The sequence below is a fragment of the Helianthus annuus genome, chromosome 4 (assembly GCF_002127325.2).
Source record: "Helianthus annuus cultivar XRQ/B chromosome 4, HanXRQr2.0-SUNRISE, whole genome shotgun sequence".
Taxonomy (NCBI): domain Eukaryota; kingdom Viridiplantae; phylum Streptophyta; class Magnoliopsida; order Asterales; family Asteraceae; genus Helianthus; species Helianthus annuus.
Genome location: NC_035436.2, coordinates 33154079 through 33173692, shown reverse-complemented (window position 1 = coordinate 33173692; position 19614 = coordinate 33154079). Strand labels below are relative to the sequence as shown.

Genomic DNA, 19614 nt, shown 5'->3' with positions numbered 1-19614 from the left:
ATGACTGTTTTTGATGTGTACTCTTCCTTTTTGACCTCAAAGGATTTTAAATACACATACTCCTAAGTGGAATGATTTGATTTACCACAGATGGTGCAGCTCTTTAAAGGCACAATGGTACTTGTTTTGTTAAGATCATAAGCTTTTAAATGAAAACAATCTTTGGTCAAATGATTTTTCTTTTCACAAAAGTCACAAAACAAGTTTTTAATCTTTTCTCTTCTTTTCTTCTTATCAGACTCCTTTGCAACAGAGTTTTGAACTACTGTTGGGATGTCCTTAAGAGGAATGACCTTGTCCTTTGGAGCTTTGACACCATCCACAGTGGTGAAATCCATGGGTTTGAAATTTTCAAGGATGTCACACTCGTCAGACCATGTGGGTTTGAATTGGTATATCTCAATCTCCTCAAAGGTTGAGGACCCCACAGATCTTTCCAGAGTGATTTTGTCGCCAAGTTTATCAGTTATTTTAACTTCTTGTCCATCCTTGTTAGTGGGTATGACTTCAACAGTGGTTTGAACAGATTCATTTGCAGCAGTGTTTTCAATTTGATCATGTTTTCTGAAACCTATACCAAATTTTACATTGCTTTTGATCTGTTTTCAAGCATAACTTCATAACCTTTGTAGGATTCCACCCATTTTTCACATGTGATTTAGGTGGATTCCAACTCCTTTTTACTGACCTGATATTTTCTATCATTGTCTGAAGTTGGTCCTTGGTTATGCTATGCTCTTGTTTGAGGCTGCAAATCTCATTTTCTTTTTCTGACAATTTGTTTTTCAATTCTTTTAAAGATTTTTCAAATTGTACTTCACCATTTAACACTCTATCTCTAAGGTTTTCATTCACCTCTTTGATGTTTGCAAATGCTATGATGCATTTGTCTGAACAAAGGTGTTTAAGAACCTGGGGTGATACCTTAGTTGCAGCCATCATGGCACAATCACAGACATGTTCACTCACTTCTGGCTTCTTCTCTTCCTTTTCTTTTTCAGCAGACCATGGGTTGGACAGTGGTTCCAACAGGGGTTCTGATTTCTCTTCCAACAGTTGTTCATCAACAACAGCAGTAACCACTGCTTCAACAATTTCATCCACTGTTTCAGCACTGGAGGTTCCTTCTTCAGTTTCCAGCCCTTCAGGAATTGACTCTAATGCTACAAAACAAAATTCATCACTAGAAATAGCATCATCAGCATATAGAGCAAAGTTTTCATCTCCTAGTTCCTCAGGCAAGCTACTCCAATCAACAAAGCCTTGTGTGAAAAAGCTTTGCTGATCTGCTTGAATAGTTGTTTGTGCAGCTTGTTGAAGTGCAGCTTGTTGCACCTGAACCTGAGGGACTGGGGCTTGGACATACTGTATCAGAGGAACAATGGTTTGGACATAGTGCACATGAACAGGGGTTGCAGGGTGTGCATAGTGAGCAGTGTTTACATGGGTAGCAGGTGCATATTGGGAATACTGCATAGTGGTTTGGTTATTTTGTGGTCTAGGGCTAGGGTGTGTGATGATTGGTCCACTATTTTGACTCCTACACTCTCTAGCAAAATGACCTAACCTATTGCACTTGTAGCACTTGATCTTTGATTTATCCAACCCTACTTTTAAATTCCCACGTAATCCTTGAAATTTTCTCCCTGTTCTTTTGTAAAATTTGCTGGTTCTAACACTCAGCAGTGCAAGTTGGTGAAAAATATCCATCTCTTCCAGATCAGTTGGATCAAAATGCTGTAGATCATTGAGTTCAAAGCACAGATTGTCAGAATTTTGGTTTTCTCCATTTGCTGTAAAAGCATAATGGGATGAGTGAGAATCAGAGTTAAAAGCTCCACCAGCTGTTATGTCAATGTAATGATCATAACTCTGATCCTTACTACTACCAGATTCTTCCTGACCCAAAAGAGCTGTGTTGCCAAATGAATAGTCATCTGTAACCTTCCCAGTCTATTGCAACTTCTTTTTATGGTTCAACTCCCTTTCATAGGTCAGGAGTCTACCATGAAGTTGGGTCAGGGTCAGATCTTTGAACCCAACTGAATTTCTGGTTACAAAAGCAGTTGTGTCCCATTTTTCAGGAAGTGATCTAAGAAACCTACTATTTTGGGTTCCTTTAGCAAATTCAACCTTAACAAGTTTCAGTTCACTTATGAGACAGCTGAAACATTCAAATTGTTGTGTTAGTGATTCACCCTTAGTGTGACAAAAGGTTTCATACCGTTGGTTCAAATTTTCCCTGTTATTTTCAATTACTTCTTCAGTCCTACCAAATTGTTCCTTAAGTGCATCCCACAATTCCTTGGCACTGTTACAGTGTAACAGCCCAGCATAAATTTCATTTGGGAATGCCGATGCAACGATGCTAAATGCCTTTGGCATCCAGTTCAATTTTTTAAAAATCCTTGTCAGTATAGTTCTCAATTTTCTTTGGAACCATGACTTTTAGATCCTTGGCACTCGGCACCATTGGAACATGTGGTCCAAAGACAACCGACCTCCAACATCCGGTATTCTGTTGAGCTAGGATGTGACCCATCCTTCGCTCCCAGATGTTGTATTCAGATCTGACCAACATAGGTGGTTTGAAGAGAGAACCAGTGTTATTACTGTTATCTTGTGATTGTGTAGCCATTTTGGTTGTTTTACAGGTACTGAATAATCAACTTTTGTAGTGATTAACCCTTACTCTGTTTTTCAACTAAATACGAACAATCGAAAGTATCGACAATTTTGAGCTGAACTTTTACGTCAAAATGATTGTTAAATCAAGTTTGACTGTCCTTGCTCTGATACCAATTGTTAGGATATGAGTTTCTTCTGATTGTGTTCGTTTGATTAGATTGAAGATGAAATAGAGTTAAATGCAGCGGAATTAAATGAAACAAACTTTCAACACACAATCAATGAGAGAATAAGTTTTAGCAAACATGTTTATATTGAAATCGAATGATTGTATTTGTTACAATAACCAATTCACAATGCATGCATGCACATAATCTCCCCCTCAGCCTGAGCTCACAGTGATTGTTCGTACAGAATGACTTGGTGATGAAGAGAGCTAATAGAACAGTACAAGGTACTGTTCTATTTATAGTACAGAACAACCACTGAGCATCTTTTGACTGACGTCACCATGAAAGTGACATCTAACCTCCTAACAACCTACAACCACTGATCAATACAAACACTAATACTAAAACACTGATTTACATAAAACAAATACAAAGCATAACTAAACCACTGATTCTCCATTCCACTGCTGTAGCTTCAGCAGTGCTTTAGGTCTTCAGCGGTACTTGAGTTGCATCAGTAGATTGGGCATCAGTGCCTTATCTTCAACAGTCTTTAGGGATCAGCAGTTGTTGTAGAGAGCAGTACTTAGAGGTCATCAGATGTTAGGGCCACTTACAAGGGGAAGGATCTGATGCAAACAACTACTTATGATGAATCCACTGATCTGATCCAGTTTTGGCTTTATCAACTGTTCCTCTGTAGGGTTCAATCCCAACACCCTGGAATCTCGGCAAGAACAAGTCTCCTTCGAATACACCTGCAAAACAAGCTAAAGGATGATGGAAACAATTGTTAGTTCAGAATAATAAAGAGGATCCTGAATCCTTAGCCTTCTTGTACCATTTCCTGAGGATCCTCGATCCATACTAAACTGAGGTTCCTTAATCCAGGCTATACTGAGGATCCGTGATCCATAACCAATAAAATTCTATCCCTAACAGTTAGTCTTAGGGAAGATTTGTATATTTTAAAACAAAAGATAAGATAGAAGAAAAGTAGGGAGAATTTAGGTATTTTAAGCATGAACATTAGAATGGTCAAGTATAGGTTCTTAAACTATAGACTAGGTCAAATGTTGACAATTTTCCTAATTCCCTATAGTTATGGCTCTGATACCAATCTGTCACACCTCAACTGATGGCGGAAACATTAGAATGAGACGATAACGAGATTGCAAGAGACTTCATAACGACTAATTATGACAAGTATTTATATTAACGATTTTTGTTTCATGCTAAAGGTAATACATCGTTTCAAAGAAAAGTACAACATTTAGAACAATACAAATTATACAACAAAACATAAATTTAAGTAATTATGTTTCTAGTCTTTCCTACTAGATTTCTTTTTCAACGTATCAACATCAAGATCCTGCAATATATATTAAAGTAACATGTCACCACAAAAGCATTGGTGTGCATACAAGTTTAGTGTACTAGAATATGTATAAGATAATTCTAACGAAATCCACATGGTAAAAACGTATACTAAGGCATAACATATCATGAACTAGCATGCATCACATACGTGTCAACCCAAAGATTGCACTAGCGTAATTTTATCATCGTAATGACAAGACCGTTTGTATGATTACTTAACATAGACCCAACAAGGGCAGTGTGCTACTCCTATACCGCTATACATATTAAGATAGGCGCGTACGAAGTTAATGACAAAATACAGTGCAAGAATGGCTTCTAGCATGCATGTATTTCAAAATTATAAACGTGTCAAGCATGTATAAAAGATTCATTTATATGAATAATGTATTTGCATAAGAGTGTTTGTGTGAGTTTTAATATGGAAATATATATTGCACCCAAAAGTGTAAAAACGAAAATAGGGTCATGTATACTCACGGTTTGCGTAGAGATTCCACGAAAGTGATCTGGAAGGGTTCTTAAGTTTGGAACACAGAAGTTACCCTAAAGAGAAAGGGAGGTGTGTGAGTTACAGATTTGATAATTGATTGTATTTGGATTTTATGACGTATAACATGAATTAAAAAGGAGCCATGAATGTGGTCATGCAAGGAGGTAGGATGGTGAACATCCATATAATCTCGTTATATGTTTCACCAAAGCACAAAATCATCAACTTTGTTGATGATTTCGGTTGGTCATGAATGTAGACTACAATGAAAAATACATGAGCTACTAAGTCTTAAAACAACCAAGTGAGCAAGCTAGATGTGTGCATCCCAAACATGGAGAGTGTTTGGGGACGTGATGCAGCCTTGTCCCTTTGTTGAAAATTGTTTTGAGATTTAGTGTATGAATCTAACTAAAAGCTTGAACAAGTGAGGTAGTGGAACAAGGTTGGAGATCCAAAGCTTCCATAGTTCACACCTTCACCAAAACACAAGTCTTTCAACATTAAAGGTTGAAAGCTTGGATGGTTCCAACACTTTTAAAGTCACTTGGGACTTTTAGGGTAAAATTTTAAGAAGGTTTTAAGCCTCATTTCTTATGCAAATCAACCAAAAATACAAACCCATAACTATAAGTTTAGTTAGGAGCAAGGTTGGTGTACGTTTCCATCAAGTTTTAAGCAAGATACATAAGAAATAAAAATGTAAACAAAGCAGAATTTTACGTCTACTTTGGACCTCAAAGGTGGTGTGGTTCCACCTTAGTTTGTCATGGCAAACTTGTGGAAAGCTTCCTAGAGGTTATCCAAGTAGTTTAAAAGAAGAAAAGAAGAAGAAATGTGAAGAAAAGTGAGTGAAAACTCACTTAGAATACTTGGAATGTTCCGCCTTGCTTGGGATATTTGAGAGAATTGGAGAACTTGAGAGAAGATTAGATGTGTAGAAAGTGTTTAGAAGACATGGAAGACATCTATTTATAAGATGGGATTAGGGTTTAAGTAATAAATTAAGTTAGGTGGTAGTTGGCAGTTGAGAAAAGGTGAAAAGAGTTATTTCCAGCACTTTCTGCTCAAATTCAAGCACTTTCTGCTCAAATTCATGCTGAAACCTGTCATCAGCGTCATCCCGCGAAGGTGTCCACGAAGGTGGTACTTTTGTGCACCTTCGTGTGCTTGAAGGGCGAAAGTGACCACGAAAGTCACTCTTTCGTGTGCTTGGGAGACGAAGGTGGCCACGAAGTTCACTCCTTCGTGAGTATGTGGGACGAAGGTGGCCACGATTACCTTGGTGCACCTTCGGCCTAGAGGGTGGACCTTCGGCCCAGATAGTGAATTTTTGGGGTTTAGGGCTTTTTTATGTATTCTAAGTAGTTGAAATGTGTATAACCATAGTATGAGTATATTGTATGAATGTATGATAGTATTGAGCATTTATTAGTATCGGTTTTCCGCATAAACATTCAATGTGATGATGTATCACGCACATTATAAGTATATGTATAACATGTGTAGGTATAAAAAGGTTTCTCCATTATGATCAAAGTCTCGAGATTACAAGGGTTGAAAATACAATACGAATACATACTTAGTAAAACTAAAAATGTGAGTACAACTTGCTAAATAAGGAAAGTACAAAATTGGGAAGCATTACAACATTAGCGTGTTAATTACGATTACATAACTGTATCAATCCAAGTAAAATTTGGCTTTTCTTAATAAAATGATTTAGGACTATTTACGCATTAAAATATACATTGGGCGACTTTCAAACGGTTCAACACATTTCATTGTAAGCTATTTTTTGTAAGTTACATGTTTAAAACATAACTGAAATCGCCCCAATCATAACTAAACGGAGTGAAATTTGCCACCTCTACTGAAAGGCACGATCTATTAGTAACAACTTTAACATATAAAAGAGGTTTGGCCTGTTGATCATGCTAACAAATTTTATGCATTTTGGAATGCTTAGCAACTCCATAAGATCTAACTGGACCTTCTTTGTAGCGGTTGACTTGATATTAAACAAAATTAATAATATTAAACCTAATAAAAAAAAAAGCAAAAAAAAAAAGCCAGACCCAAAAAATGTAAATGTGGAAAAAGACATATAGTCAAAGCAATAACAGGAACATTTGGAAATTCAGTCTTTAATATACCATGATTCTTGTAGTCTGGATGGAAGTCATGGCCCCATTGGCTACAACAATGTGCTTCCTACCAATTACCGAACATATTTCTCAACAATTTATTTAGTTTCTAATCATATTTGACCCCATTTTTGTTTAGAGAGTATACAAAGTGTAGAGATTACATCTATTGAAATCAAGGAAAGACGGACAACATGGTGGTACTTTTCAAGTTTGGACAAAAATCTGTTGCTCATGAGGTTGTCCAGGAGGTTGTCCATTGTCTAATTTTAAACAAACATATTACAAGGTAAACATGAAAATTGTTATGTTCAATGGCGGAGCTTAGTGTAAAGTGGGGGTGCACCCACCCACTTGAATGTTTCGGTTAAAAGTGTAAAATTTCCTATTTTTCGTCTGAAAATTTTAAAATTATATAGGATTGTCTCTCCCAATTATTTTGCCTAAATATTTATGCAATATATAAATTGAGTCCCATTACTTTCCGCCCCTCGGAACTTTTGGTCAAGCTCCGCCACTAGTTATACTTGTTACACATTTTGATGAAACAGTGGTTAACCAAGTGAGGTTAATTCACTGGTCTGGTCAAGTAGGGTTAATCCCTTCTTTTCGAGGATCGGTGGCTAGATCGTCCGCTGATCTGTCTCCTGCACAAGGGAAACAGACTGTGACTTGTAACAAGGAGGATGGGGTGGGTGGTGCTCCTTGTTGCCACTCTCCGACGTAAGAATCAGTAATTTGATTGAGAGCAAAGTATGTAATAGTAGTAAGAGTGAGAGAGTTTGATAAGCGTTACCTCAAACCTGGTCAGGGATGGGTATTTATAGCCGAGTAGTAAAGGAGGGTAATTGAGTGGCTAGACTGACAATGCACAGCCCCTTGCAGGTGTGTCAAGCTTGTCGGTCACGGAGGTGATGGCACGTCCCACTGTGCCTGTCAGTCTGTGTGCCAGTGTCGTTTACGTATGGGCTGACAAATGGCTGTCATCAGTGCCACTTGCTGTTTTGGCCACCTTAGTCAAGGTGTCAGTCCTAATTGCGTCATTGATAGGATGCGGTGCTAGGCCGCATCACTATCTGCGGTAACCGCGGTTGTTTCCGCGTCCCTTGGTTTGACGAAGATGTTTATGGGATGTGGTGCTGAGCCGCATCACCATACGCGGTAACTGCTGTTACCTTATCTCTTGTCGTGACTCGTGACAAAAATGTTCATAGGATGCGGTGCCAAGCCCCATCGCCACGTGCAACATCCGTTTTCATACATAAGGTAAGTCTTCTCATCACTTAACTGATTAGATTCGATATCTGTGTTCGTGCGTGCCCGCACGAACGTGGATAAGTTCTTGCCGGTGGGAGTATTTGATAATGGTGATGGTCACTCGCGACTACTTCGGTGCGAGATTTGGGACCATACCCCTTCACGTTTCAAAATAAGGTTTTTACAATCTAACTACGTCAATAAAAAACATCATGATTTTATGAATGTTTTTTCCTTCCGCTAACGAATTACTATAAAATTGTGAGGTAAATAGAATTTTTTTTTTTTTTCAAATTAGGGATTACAAATCACCTCAATTCACATCACGTTCCTCAAATTCGTCGTCATCTTTGAACGAATCAATTTTATATTCTTCAATTGCTGCCTTAGGTTGGTCAGGCTTGCCATTCTTGTCTTATTAACGAATATTGATCGCTAATGGACAAAATAAACAGAGTGTCACCGCCACCAAGGGTTCACCACAAAATCCTAGTTCGTCTTCTTCCAGAACACGACTAGTCAACATCTATCACCATATTAAATGAAAATCAAAATCACACGTTACCTGGCATTCCTCAAAAGCAAAACACATGTAAGGTTCTTCAACTAAAAATGGAATGAGGAAAAGGAAAAGCGACGGCTATGAGATTAGGGTTTTCTTAAAATTGCCACAAATGCACGAGATGATTATTAGGATTTGTGAGTGATGTGGGGGGATATTCCACGGTCCTCTCAACCGCCAAGGTGATCCCATCTCGCAGACCGCCACCCAGCAAGCCTGAGTCTGAGGGTAAATCCGCTACCGTAGGGGCATTGGGAACGAGTAAGACTCGAACCCGCTACCTCCGGATTAGAATGCGGGCTGGTGGCCATTGGGTTGACACCCAATGGTTAATTTGTGAGTGATGTGTATGAAAGAAGCAAACGGAATAATGGAGACCATATTGTTTTCCCTCCTAAACGCACCAAAAGAGGTCTAAGGAGATGCCATGTGGCAATTAGTGGTTTAAGAGGATGTCATGTGACATAAGATTTTTTGTTTTAATATAATTAATAGATAAGGTCTCTTGCTACCTTGTAAGTTTTTTAAGTTAAATCGTTTAAATCTACTTGATAGTTGACAATTTTTTTGTCTTCGTAAAAATATACGCAGATGTTAGAGTGCCTGCTTATAACTATTTACTTATTTACTTATAACTTTTTCAAAATAAGTTTTAAAAAACTATTTGGATTAGTTTTTTTTGGTGAGAAAAGTAAATTGACCAAAAAGGATGAGGTATGTTTCCATGTTTAGTTATTAATATTTTGAAGGGTAAGATTAGATTGATAAGTTTATATTCAAAAACTCAAAAACCATTTAAAAGCGAGATCTTTTGGCTTTAGAAAAATAAATTTTAATCATTTTTAAAAGACTAAAATAAAAAGCACTTTTAACAATCCCAGACATTTTTTTTTTAAATTAGTATACTTTTGAAAAAGCCAATAAGTCTTTTCCAAACTCAATTCCAAACACTCCCTCGAAAGTAATTTTCTAAGTTTTAATTATGACTTGAGTGACTATAATACATCTTATTATATACGGCCGTTGAACAGTGCATTAAAAATATAAAATAACATTGATAAGTGTGTAAGTGTTTTTAAAAATAAATTGTAAGTTGTGAGGATGTAGAAAATGAATTGTAATTAAATTCTAGAGTAAACTACAATTTTACCCTCTGAGGTTAGGGGTGATTGGCACCCTTACCCCCCTAAGGAAATAATTGCAATTTTAGCCCTCATTGTTTGCTGTTATGTTGCAACCTTACCCCCCGGCCTCAAATTTGTTGACTAATCTGTTGACTACCACCTGAAATGACTATAATGACCTTTCATATGACCCCCCTGTGTTTTGTGCACTCTGTGATATTACTCCCTGCCACCGCCATTCACCACCACAACCACCACTGCCACCTCCAGCCACCACCCTCAACCATTTTTCAGTGTTTTGTCACTAATTAAGGAATCTTGCACATGTTTATCATAATAAATTAAGCAATCTTAACATCCTCCGTAGCAACTTCCATCAACACCGGTCATCTTCTCCGACCACTCCTCGGTTAAGTGGTGGTTTTTGCGTTTTAAGTTGACCGCCATTGTTTCGAGTGTTTGGAATCAGATGATGAATTTTCCAAAGATTGGAATGACCGCCATTGCACTTAAGTTAGTGTAATTGACTGAGGGAGAACGCTGATCGACACCTAAGCAGTGGCGGACCCAGGATTTTATTTCAATGGGGTTCATTTTCGGGTCGGTCCTCGTTCGGGTCGAGTTAAAGTAAGGTTTGAACTAGATTTAAAAAAAATAAGAAAAATGGGCTTATCAAGGATTGAACCCATGACCTCTTGGTAGAAAAGAGGGAGATTTACCACTGCACCAACTTTCTTTTTATTTCTATGGTGTCCACCTAATTGTATTTATGGGGTCCATATATAATTTAATATACCGAATCTACTATTTTTTTAAAAAAGATTGGGGTCCGGGGACCCCGGTGGCACCAATGTGGGTCCGCCCCTGCACCTAAGTCCAGTGATCCGAAAAGTGATTTTATATGTTTGGAATTTGATTGTAGAAGTATAGAACCTAACAAATATCAAAGCTATTCATGTGTTTCTGGCTAATTTGAATTAGCATGTATGATGGATGCTCAACTTTTAGGATTTAGTTAGTGTGTTAAATTTAAGTTGCGATTAGATTTAGTCAATGCTGAAGTCATACTTTAGATGATTGAACTTTTACCATTAGGACTTTCGGCTAGTTTAAGATGTCTTAGGCCCTGTTTGGCATTTTCTAATTAAAGAGATTGTTTACAGTGTAATTTACAGCCACCCAAAAAGAAACACCAATACTGGCAGAATAATGTGTGTGTAATTTCTAATGATATGCATGTAGGATTACATAGGTTTCAGAAACTAATTACTCACAAGAACCAAAGGCGGGTATAATATGTTCATATGCATCTCTTTGTTTTACTTTTTCATTTGGAGCCATAAAGCAGTAGCACAAGGGAGGTTTAAGTTGATGTAATTTGGTTTAAATTTAGCTTTGGACTTATCTTGCAAGGGAGGTTTAAGTTGACGTAATTTGGTTTAAATCCCCTGTCATCAACACCGGAGAAGAGTGGTCGGAGAAGATGACTAGTGTTGATGGAAGTTGCTACGGAGGATGTTAAGATTGCTTAATTTATTATGATAAACATGTGCAAGATTCCTTAATTAGTGACAAAACACTGAAAAATGGTTGACGGTGGTGGCTGGAGGTGGCAGTGGTGGTTGTGGTGGTGAATGGCGGTGGCAGTGGTGGCAAGGGGTAATATCACAGAGTGCACAAAGCACAGGGGGGTAATATGAAATGGCATTATAGTCATTTCAGGTGATAGTCAACAAATTAGTCAACAAATTTGAGGCCGGGGGTAAGATTGCAACATAACAGCAAACAGTGAGGGGTAAAATTGCAATTATTTCCTTAGGGGAGGTAAGGATGCCAATGACCCCTAACCTCAGGGGGTAAAATTGCAGTTTACTCTAAATTCTAATATGTATATTTATAATATGATAAATATTTTAATAATATTATAAGATACTTTAAAATAAATACTATTTTAGAAAATTGTGTTAATGAGATAAGATGCGAACATTTTTCTAGTATAGACAATGTTACATATTTGTCAAAATCATACTATAAATAATATATGTTGTAAAAACAAGTAAGTTTTAAAACTATAAATTCGAGGGACACGAGAGTCATTACTTAAAATGACTTAAATATATGTTAAAAATTTAACCGTTAATGTTATTAGGAAGTCTAACCAATCCAATTTTTTTGGGCATTGGCAAACCAGCTTTTAAAAATGTCACACCGCGACCCGTAACGGATTATCAATCGAAGCGAGATGATTGTCCAAAGCTAATGGCAGCTATTAAAAGTTTAAATATTTAATCATGTCATAATTAAAAATGTCACATAATCATATAAGTTGCAAAATAATCCATACATAATCAAAGGGATAAAACATGAAATAAAATTGTCTAATGCATATTCCTATGTTTCTTCCTCTACGTCTCGTCAAATATGATTTCCTATATCACGTGTAAAAATAATTTTTGAGTCAACTAAAGTTGGTGAGTAAATCTTTATTTCAATAAAATAATTTTGTTTAATTATTTTTAAAAAGAATAACATGCAATTCAAGTGTTGGAATAATAACCACAACTTATACACAACAACAATAATAAATACATACTAAATTAGATAATGTGATCATGAGAATATGCGAATAAAGCGGTAATATGACTATGCGACTATGCGATACTCAAGCCCCGAAGAGTGAATTTAATGATGGTGGCGATACAAAACTACAACCTATGGTCGTGGGGAACTGGTCAGCTAGTGGATCCACAACGATGTGCTAGAAACAAGTGACAGCAACTTCACATAAATAAATAAACAGACTACAACAACACATACACACAATAACACATTAACACATTGACTTTGCATATTAGTGATTAAAATGAATAAGTATGCGAATATGTGACAAATGATACACCCTAAAAGTTTAATTGTTAAAAAAAGGAAAGAGTTAGATCTACTTTTTATTTGCGAAGCTAGCCAAAATACAACTTAGCATAAGTTGTAGCGTTTTGGAATGAATCCCGACAATTATTTTAATAACATATAATATACAAGTATGAATAAAGCGAGTAAAACGAATACGATGGAATAGGAGTTTCTAGGTTCATAAGATTTTAGGGATTAAGTAGTATAAAAAAAATATATAAGGTACAACTTATAAAAATAACTCATATTTATAAGGTAGTAAAATAACTATAGTTGTATGGTTTCGACTAAATAGAATATACTATATTTACCATAAAATAAATATTTGTTGTATATTATAGGTTGAATAAAATTGCATTTAAATGTTTATTTATTCGTTTAATAGGCAATTGCAAATTTTGTCCTTTATCTATATATCACATTTCAAGCGGTGTTCTTTGTCTTTAAAATTGACGAGTTTTGTACTTATAGTTTTAGATTGTTGCATCGTTTGTCCTTTGCCTTTAACTCAGTTTGTATTTAATGTTAAATGAAATCACGTGCATGTCACATGAGGGTAATTTTGTAATTTTACCCATTTAATTAAAATAAATAAATAAAATATATCTATCTATTCTAATACTAGTTTAAGATCCCGCGAGTTTCGCGGATGGCTAAACAGAAACATATAATATCTACTGGCATTGAGATGATCTTTGTAATGAAAGAACTTTTCAATATAAACGTATAAAATGATACTGAAATAAAAAATTATAGATAAATGAGTACATGAAAATTACAAATCACTAAATACTTCTTTATAAACTACATTTGTCGTTTTATTAGTAGGTTTGTCGTCGTTGTCCAAAATCAAAAGTTTAACTCGTTGTCTGGTTTTTACTCTGGATAAAGCAATATACAGCTGACCATGGGTGAAAACTGGCTGTTTCAAGTACAGACCAACTCTAGACAGTGATTGACCCTGGCTCTTGTTGATTGTCATTGCGAAACATACAACAAACGGAAATTGTCCAAAATCATGTTCCAACTATGCCCCCTACACCCTTCAGCCTTAGGTGGAATTAAGAAGGGTTAAAGTATACCTTCAGGCTAGGCTTTATGAAACCAAACCAACGTCTTTGTAACTAACAAATATGATGGTTACGTGAATCCTCCTTTAAAGTGTATCCTTAAATTAAACAAAGATATATGCAATTAAAAAGATAATGTTCATTTAGATTTAGGAAAATAAAGATCGTATTATTATTGAAAGATATAAGTTAAAATCGCACATATATAAGTTTAATTCAAACAAACTCAGGTCCTATACCTTCATAGACATATTTAAGCACAAAAGAACATTATTCTACATCTAAGTTGGCTAAATTTATCATTTACATGGTATTTTTACTTGTACGTGCAAGCTAAAAGAACATTATTTCAGTCGAAGGACGTGTAGTCGAAGGACGTGTAGTCGAAGGACGTGTTACCTGCAAGCTAACAGAAGCAACGCTCTAACCCAAAAATTCACATGGAAGCTGCCAAAAATTTAAATCAACCTGACCTATTAGAGACCCGTTACAAAATGAAAAAATGTTATCAGATGCTAGTTACAATAAAAAAACACAATATAAAATATGAACTATTATTATAATTACCAACAAAATAGAAGCACAAAAAGTTGTAATTTCTCATGTTTCTATTTTTTTTTTTTAAGTTTTCAGACTATCGTGCTTGCATTTTAATTGTACAACATATAAGAAGTTGGCAAAAATGTATAAATTAGTTTGAAATAAAATTATATGAATGATCCAACCATAAATTAGTTTGAAACCAATAATAGGCTATCCTTTTAGTTTTCATTCATTAGAAATAAAAGCTATTAAATGGGATAGAACCAAATTTCGTAGTAAATATTTTTCGAATATAAATGAAGCAAAAAAAGAAATAAAAGTTGTTAAATGGGATAGAACCAAGTTTCGTAGTAAATATTTTTCGAATATAAATGAAGCAAAAAAAGGATTATAAAGAAGAAGCAGGTTTGTATTCATTTACAGTCCGATTTGGGATAAGATCTAATCATACCGAGCAGAGCTAGACTGGTCTGGTTCCTGAGTCCAACCTTTTTTTTTTCAATTCAGATTTAATCATGGCTTGATCGGTTTTGGTTTTTTTCAAGATTCACAACTTTATATATCACCATAATTGAATTTAAAAAAAAAATTACCCTCGGAAGATGATGTCTAAAGAGAACCGTTTGCTCTACATTCTATTCTGAAATGTGATCTATTAGCGGAGACACCGCTAAGATACTTGGTTTTAAAAAGCACGAAGGGCACTAAAGCGACAGATTTAATTTTGTAAGGACAAAAGGTATTAGTTGTTAATGAAATGATCAGTTGAGTTAATTCGGAATATCATAGAACTCACTTATCTATTGGGCATATTAAAATGGCAAAGTGCTTGAAAAGAAAAAAAACAAAGACCTTTGATGTATCGAAAGAAGCTAATCCGATTTGGCAAGCAACGTCGTTTAGCCTTTTTGCTGAAATCTTTTTAGTGCCATAACTTGATGCATCTTTTAAAGAATAGAAAGTAGTTAGTGTAATTAAAGAAATAAAAGCGAGTGGTGTAATTGGACTAACCGATTGAATTACTGTTCCACGAAGCACAACATGGCAGACAATTATAGCGAATGAAACTATCAAAAGTTCCAAATTTAGGGATTGTGATTTGATTAAAACTTCGAAAGGAAAGCCATCATATTTATGGAAACCGCATATTGGTGAAAGAATAGAGCACAATTTCTTTGTGTGTGATTGATAAGGCTGTGACTTAACAAAACGGGAACCTAACAAAACTGTTTAAAAGATCAAAACATGAACAACTCATACAAAATATTATGGTACATGATATATAAACCTGCTAGTTCCATTGTTACTGTTTCAAAATCATCTATTTCAAACAAAGACAAACCTAGTGGTAACCAGGATGACCTTTACAACCTAACAAAACAACATCAAGTTACTAAATGATCATGATTTTTCATTGAATGATCAGCAAGTGAATAATTTTTATCAATTAATTAATTCTACATTGATATGATGAGCAAATTACTAACTGATCATAAGTCTTTTCATGTAAGGGCACCATGAAAACCATGTTTAATATCATAAAAAGAACTTATATGTGACTTATGAACTTATTTGGCATTCCCATTTCTGAACTTAAAACCATTCAGAAATCCTTGTTCACGCTACCAAAAGCTGATATATGATTGGAAAGACTTGAAAAATAAAAAAGAGCATTACATAAACGAAAGGCGAACCTTTGACAACTTCTTTAATAAGACGAGATGGAAAATCCATGATCCAAAAGTATCTAAACTACAGGAAAACATAAAAAGTTGAAGATGAAATTCTTACTAACTAAACCTATGCAAAATGCCCCAATTTAACCTAGAACCCTAAAACACGGTCTGCTAACATAACTCTCAGTAATTATAATAATAATAATGAAATCAATTACCTGTGACTTAGAATCGCTAAACTCTTCGGTGCCGCAGCCGCCGTCGTCGTTGGCTCCAGCCGAAGGAGAAGAGCCTCCGCCGTGAAAGGTTTCAACATCTTTACCGTTCCCTTCGTACCTTTCTTCTTAATATGTCATCTTCTTGTTGATTATCAGATATCGTTTTACAATCAAGGAAGACGTGTTGAGGATTGAACAGAGACGGCGATAGATAATGAGGGGAAATTAGGGTTCTTTTGAAATGGGCGAGAGAAAAAAATGGATGAAAGATTGGAATGATTGATCTGATTAGGTTTAGATTGGAGAAAAAAAAGGGAAATGGCTGTGAAAGAGAATGGCGCTCAAAAGGATTGAGGGAGTGGTATTGAAGTGCCACGTGGCATCTAGTGGTTTAAACAAATGCCATGTGGCATAAGTTTGTTTTGTTTTATTATAAGGTATATATAATAAAGTGATTTTAACTTATGTGTCATCTATACATCAACCCACACTACTATTTTGACAAGTGGCATTCTCCCTAATTATTCTTTTCACCCAGTATTGTTCATCTATTCGTGTGACATGTGTCTTCCACGTTAACTATTACGCAAATCCCACGTTTACTAAACTTACCCATTTCTTCTCCCTGATTATCTTCAAACCGTAAATACATCTCTTCTATTATATTCAATCCTAAATATCCTAAGTTGGGTTTTGATTCTAAGTTCTATAAAACCCTAAAACTGTTCTAAGCGATTGAAGATTTGTATTGTTTGATAGCAATTGAAGATACCAGCAACTTTCATTATCAATGAGTTTTACAATCTCAAATTGCGACCCATCAATTGAAGGTACGCATTCATTGTTATACCCTAAATTGGCTTTTGATTTTAAGTTATATTAAACCCTAAATATCTTCTATGTGATTAAAGTATAGCACGCCTCTGATTCATCTCTGAACCCCTTTTTGGTTGGGAAAAAGAAAAAGGGCAATTCTACGTTTTAATATTATTATTATTATTATTGGTGGTATTCTTATTGTTGCGATTAACAGGGAACTGTTTCAAACTCGAACGTATTGATTTGTATAAAAGGTAATAAACTCTGTAAAAGTTTCAACTTTGAATAATTTTTTGAATGAATATAACCGTTAGCTTTAATTTCATTTCAAAATGTTCACTTTTTTCGTTACGAATTAGCAATTTATAAGTTCATTAACCGTGACTGTACAACATTTCTTTTTGTTTCTTTTGCTTTTTTTCTTTAAACTTCAAGTGTTTTTCCTGGTATTTTTGATTCCTTGATTCGGTATAATTATGTGTGTTCATATTATTCTGGTAAAAGTATTGAAAGCTTATAGTGCACACCAAGTGTTTGTATAAATGCCTGACTGAATTTTGTAGGGAAAAAGAGTGGTGAACATCATGAAATGGAGAAATTAGAGGAATTTGAAGAAGGGTTTGAGTCTTCTAGAGTTTCTTCATTGGATCAAGGAGCAGTTGATGATGATCATGATCATGAACATGATCAATCACCCACGATAAATTCGACACTCAGTGGTCGTTCATTTGCGTGCTATAGAACTAACTCGGCGACTTCAGCTTTCTCTAAGCAGTTAACGGATGATCTTAACAGTTGTTCGTCAGAGACGCAGTCTCCGGTATGCTGGTCGGCTGCCGGGAGATCCCCTTACCGGCCCGCCCTGTCAAGATTTGGAGTAAAGAAACCGACTCACACGTTTGAAACCGAAGAAGATAAGCTTGAGAGTCATGAACGTATGGATTTGGGTGAGTTTTTATTGCATTAGAATTAGTTTATCTGCAGTTTTTGGTTGAATTTTGCTTAAAATTTCAAAATTAATTTCTTTTCAATTTACTTGGCATTATATGTTGCGAAATTTAATGTAATTATTAGTTTACTTTCTATAGCAACTTTAAATCACTATAATAAAACTCAAACATACATTCAAAAACCCCTTGAAATGAGAACAAAATCCATTTTTTAAGGTTTTGTTCTTGATATATTTTTGAAACAGAGCTCGAAATAATGAAAGAAAGATTCGCAAAACTTTTATTGGGAGAAGACATGTCTGGCAGCGGCAAAGGAGTTTCTACTGCAGGTTACTGTTTCTAATGCCATCACAAATCTTTACGGTACACATTTTTCTATCTAATGTGTTAATGATTTGTACACTGTGACGTGCTATAACGTATTCATGTGTTTATAAGTTGTTTTGTTTTTGATCTTTATAGCTTCTATGTTTGGCCAACATCAAAAGTTAATGATTATGTTTGTTTAAATCTTATGATCCTGTAGATATGATTATGTTTTTTTTTTCTATTTAGAAGCATGTTCTAGAGTAAATTAGGGTTCATAGTTAATATATTATAGTTGGATGCTTTCAGTTTAATATATTTAGCCATACACAAGAGTACATATCGAGTTGAATGATGGAATTGTTGGCAAACTAATACTTTAGTGATTCAGCTTCTTCATGTGCTTATGCTTAACTGCAGTTCTGGGGGTTTGTAAGATAATAAACAGTGATTTATTTGATACAACTATGTTGTTTATATGCCTCTGTTTTAATTTATTTACAATTGAACATTTCTCTTAATTTAAAAGATGTTTGTGATCCCTTACGGTTAATTTTTTAATTGTTACTTAATGCTCTTTTGATCTTTATATGTATTGAACACAAGTTGTTTTATGTATTAGGGTTGTCTTTGGCTATATCTGTGGTTTGATGATAGCAACTTGGTGCAATTCAGAATATAAAACCTTTTCGTTTTTATAACGTTAAGTTTCATTCAGAGTGTTCATTTAAACCTCTAGGGATCAGGTATTTACAAAACATTACTTCAAATATCATGATTAGTGTTAGATATACTCGGTTAAAAGATTTCCAAGTCGGCTATTCTGTATACATTGATAAAAGTGTTGTTCAATGATGTAATTGTTATGCACACATTCTTCTTCCATATGCCGTCATATTATTATTTGGTTTTGTCTTTAAACAAATTAAAGTGCTTCAAACCAATTTGAGAAATGAGATGGAGACTAAATTGTGATCTGGTTCTACTCCATCGACACCTTTGATTAATTTGAGTTTGGGTGGCAGAAAAGTTGGATAGAGAGAGGAGTAGAGAGTTCAAAGAGATTTTTTTTATAGTCAAAGAAAATATTTTAGTTGAATCAAGGGTAAGATGGTAATTTAATAAATTGTTTCTTGTGAAGTGGGTATATATATGATATTTTAACTATTTTATAAGGGTATACATGAAATTTGTAAGGGTATATATGAAATTGCCCCTAAATTTAAAATCTAAGATGTAGATTAGTAACATAAAATAAATAAATTACAAATATAGTTGTTGATATACAATTATTACTTACTAGTTTGTAGTCCCGTGTTTTACACGGGTTAAATAATAAGATTGATTGTATCCGAAGAACA

General features: G+C 35.1%; 2 protein-coding genes across 9 annotated transcripts; one reads left to right on the top strand and one right to left on the bottom strand.

Annotated features, from left to right (window-relative positions):
• Positions 1-13972: 13972 nt before the first annotated feature.
• On the bottom strand, positions 13973-16489 carry LOC110936027. Of its 7 annotated transcripts, none has more exons than XR_002589654.2 (3): positions 16179-16470; positions 15979-16036; positions 13973-14188 (listed from the first exon to the last, which is right to left on the bottom strand). XR_002589654.2 is itself a non-coding variant. In XM_022178380.2 (3 exons), the coding sequence occupies exons 1-3, from the start codon at positions 16274-16276 to the stop codon at positions 15077-15079; spliced, it is 303 nt and encodes a 100-aa protein (XP_022034072.1). In that variant the 5' UTR covers positions 16277-16477; the 3' UTR covers positions 14399-15076. The 7 variants fall into 7 exon arrangements, 2 of the variants coding, with proteins under 2 accessions (XP_022034072.1, XP_022034068.1); XR_002589653.2 differs by lacking the exon at positions 13973-14188 and adding an exon at positions 14399-15228; XM_022178380.2 differs by lacking the exon at positions 13973-14188 and adding an exon at positions 14399-15228 and having other exon boundaries at positions 15979-16031; positions 16179-16477.
• Positions 16490-16719: 230 nt separating this feature from the next.
• On the top strand, positions 16720-19138 carry LOC110936026 (rop guanine nucleotide exchange factor 2). Of its 2 annotated transcripts, none has more exons than XM_022178373.2 (4): positions 16720-17008; positions 17561-17944; positions 18193-18310; positions 18876-19138. In XM_022178373.2, exons 1-3 carry the CDS (start codon positions 16969-16971, stop codon positions 18288-18290), a joined length of 522 nt encoding a protein of 173 aa, XP_022034065.1. In that variant the 5' UTR covers positions 16720-16968; the 3' UTR covers positions 18291-18310; positions 18876-19138. The 2 variants fall into 2 exon arrangements, with proteins under 2 accessions (XP_022034065.1, XP_022034066.1); XM_022178374.2 differs by lacking the exon at positions 16720-17008 and adding an exon at positions 17140-17251.
• The last annotated feature ends 476 nt before the right edge of the window (positions 19139-19614 follow it).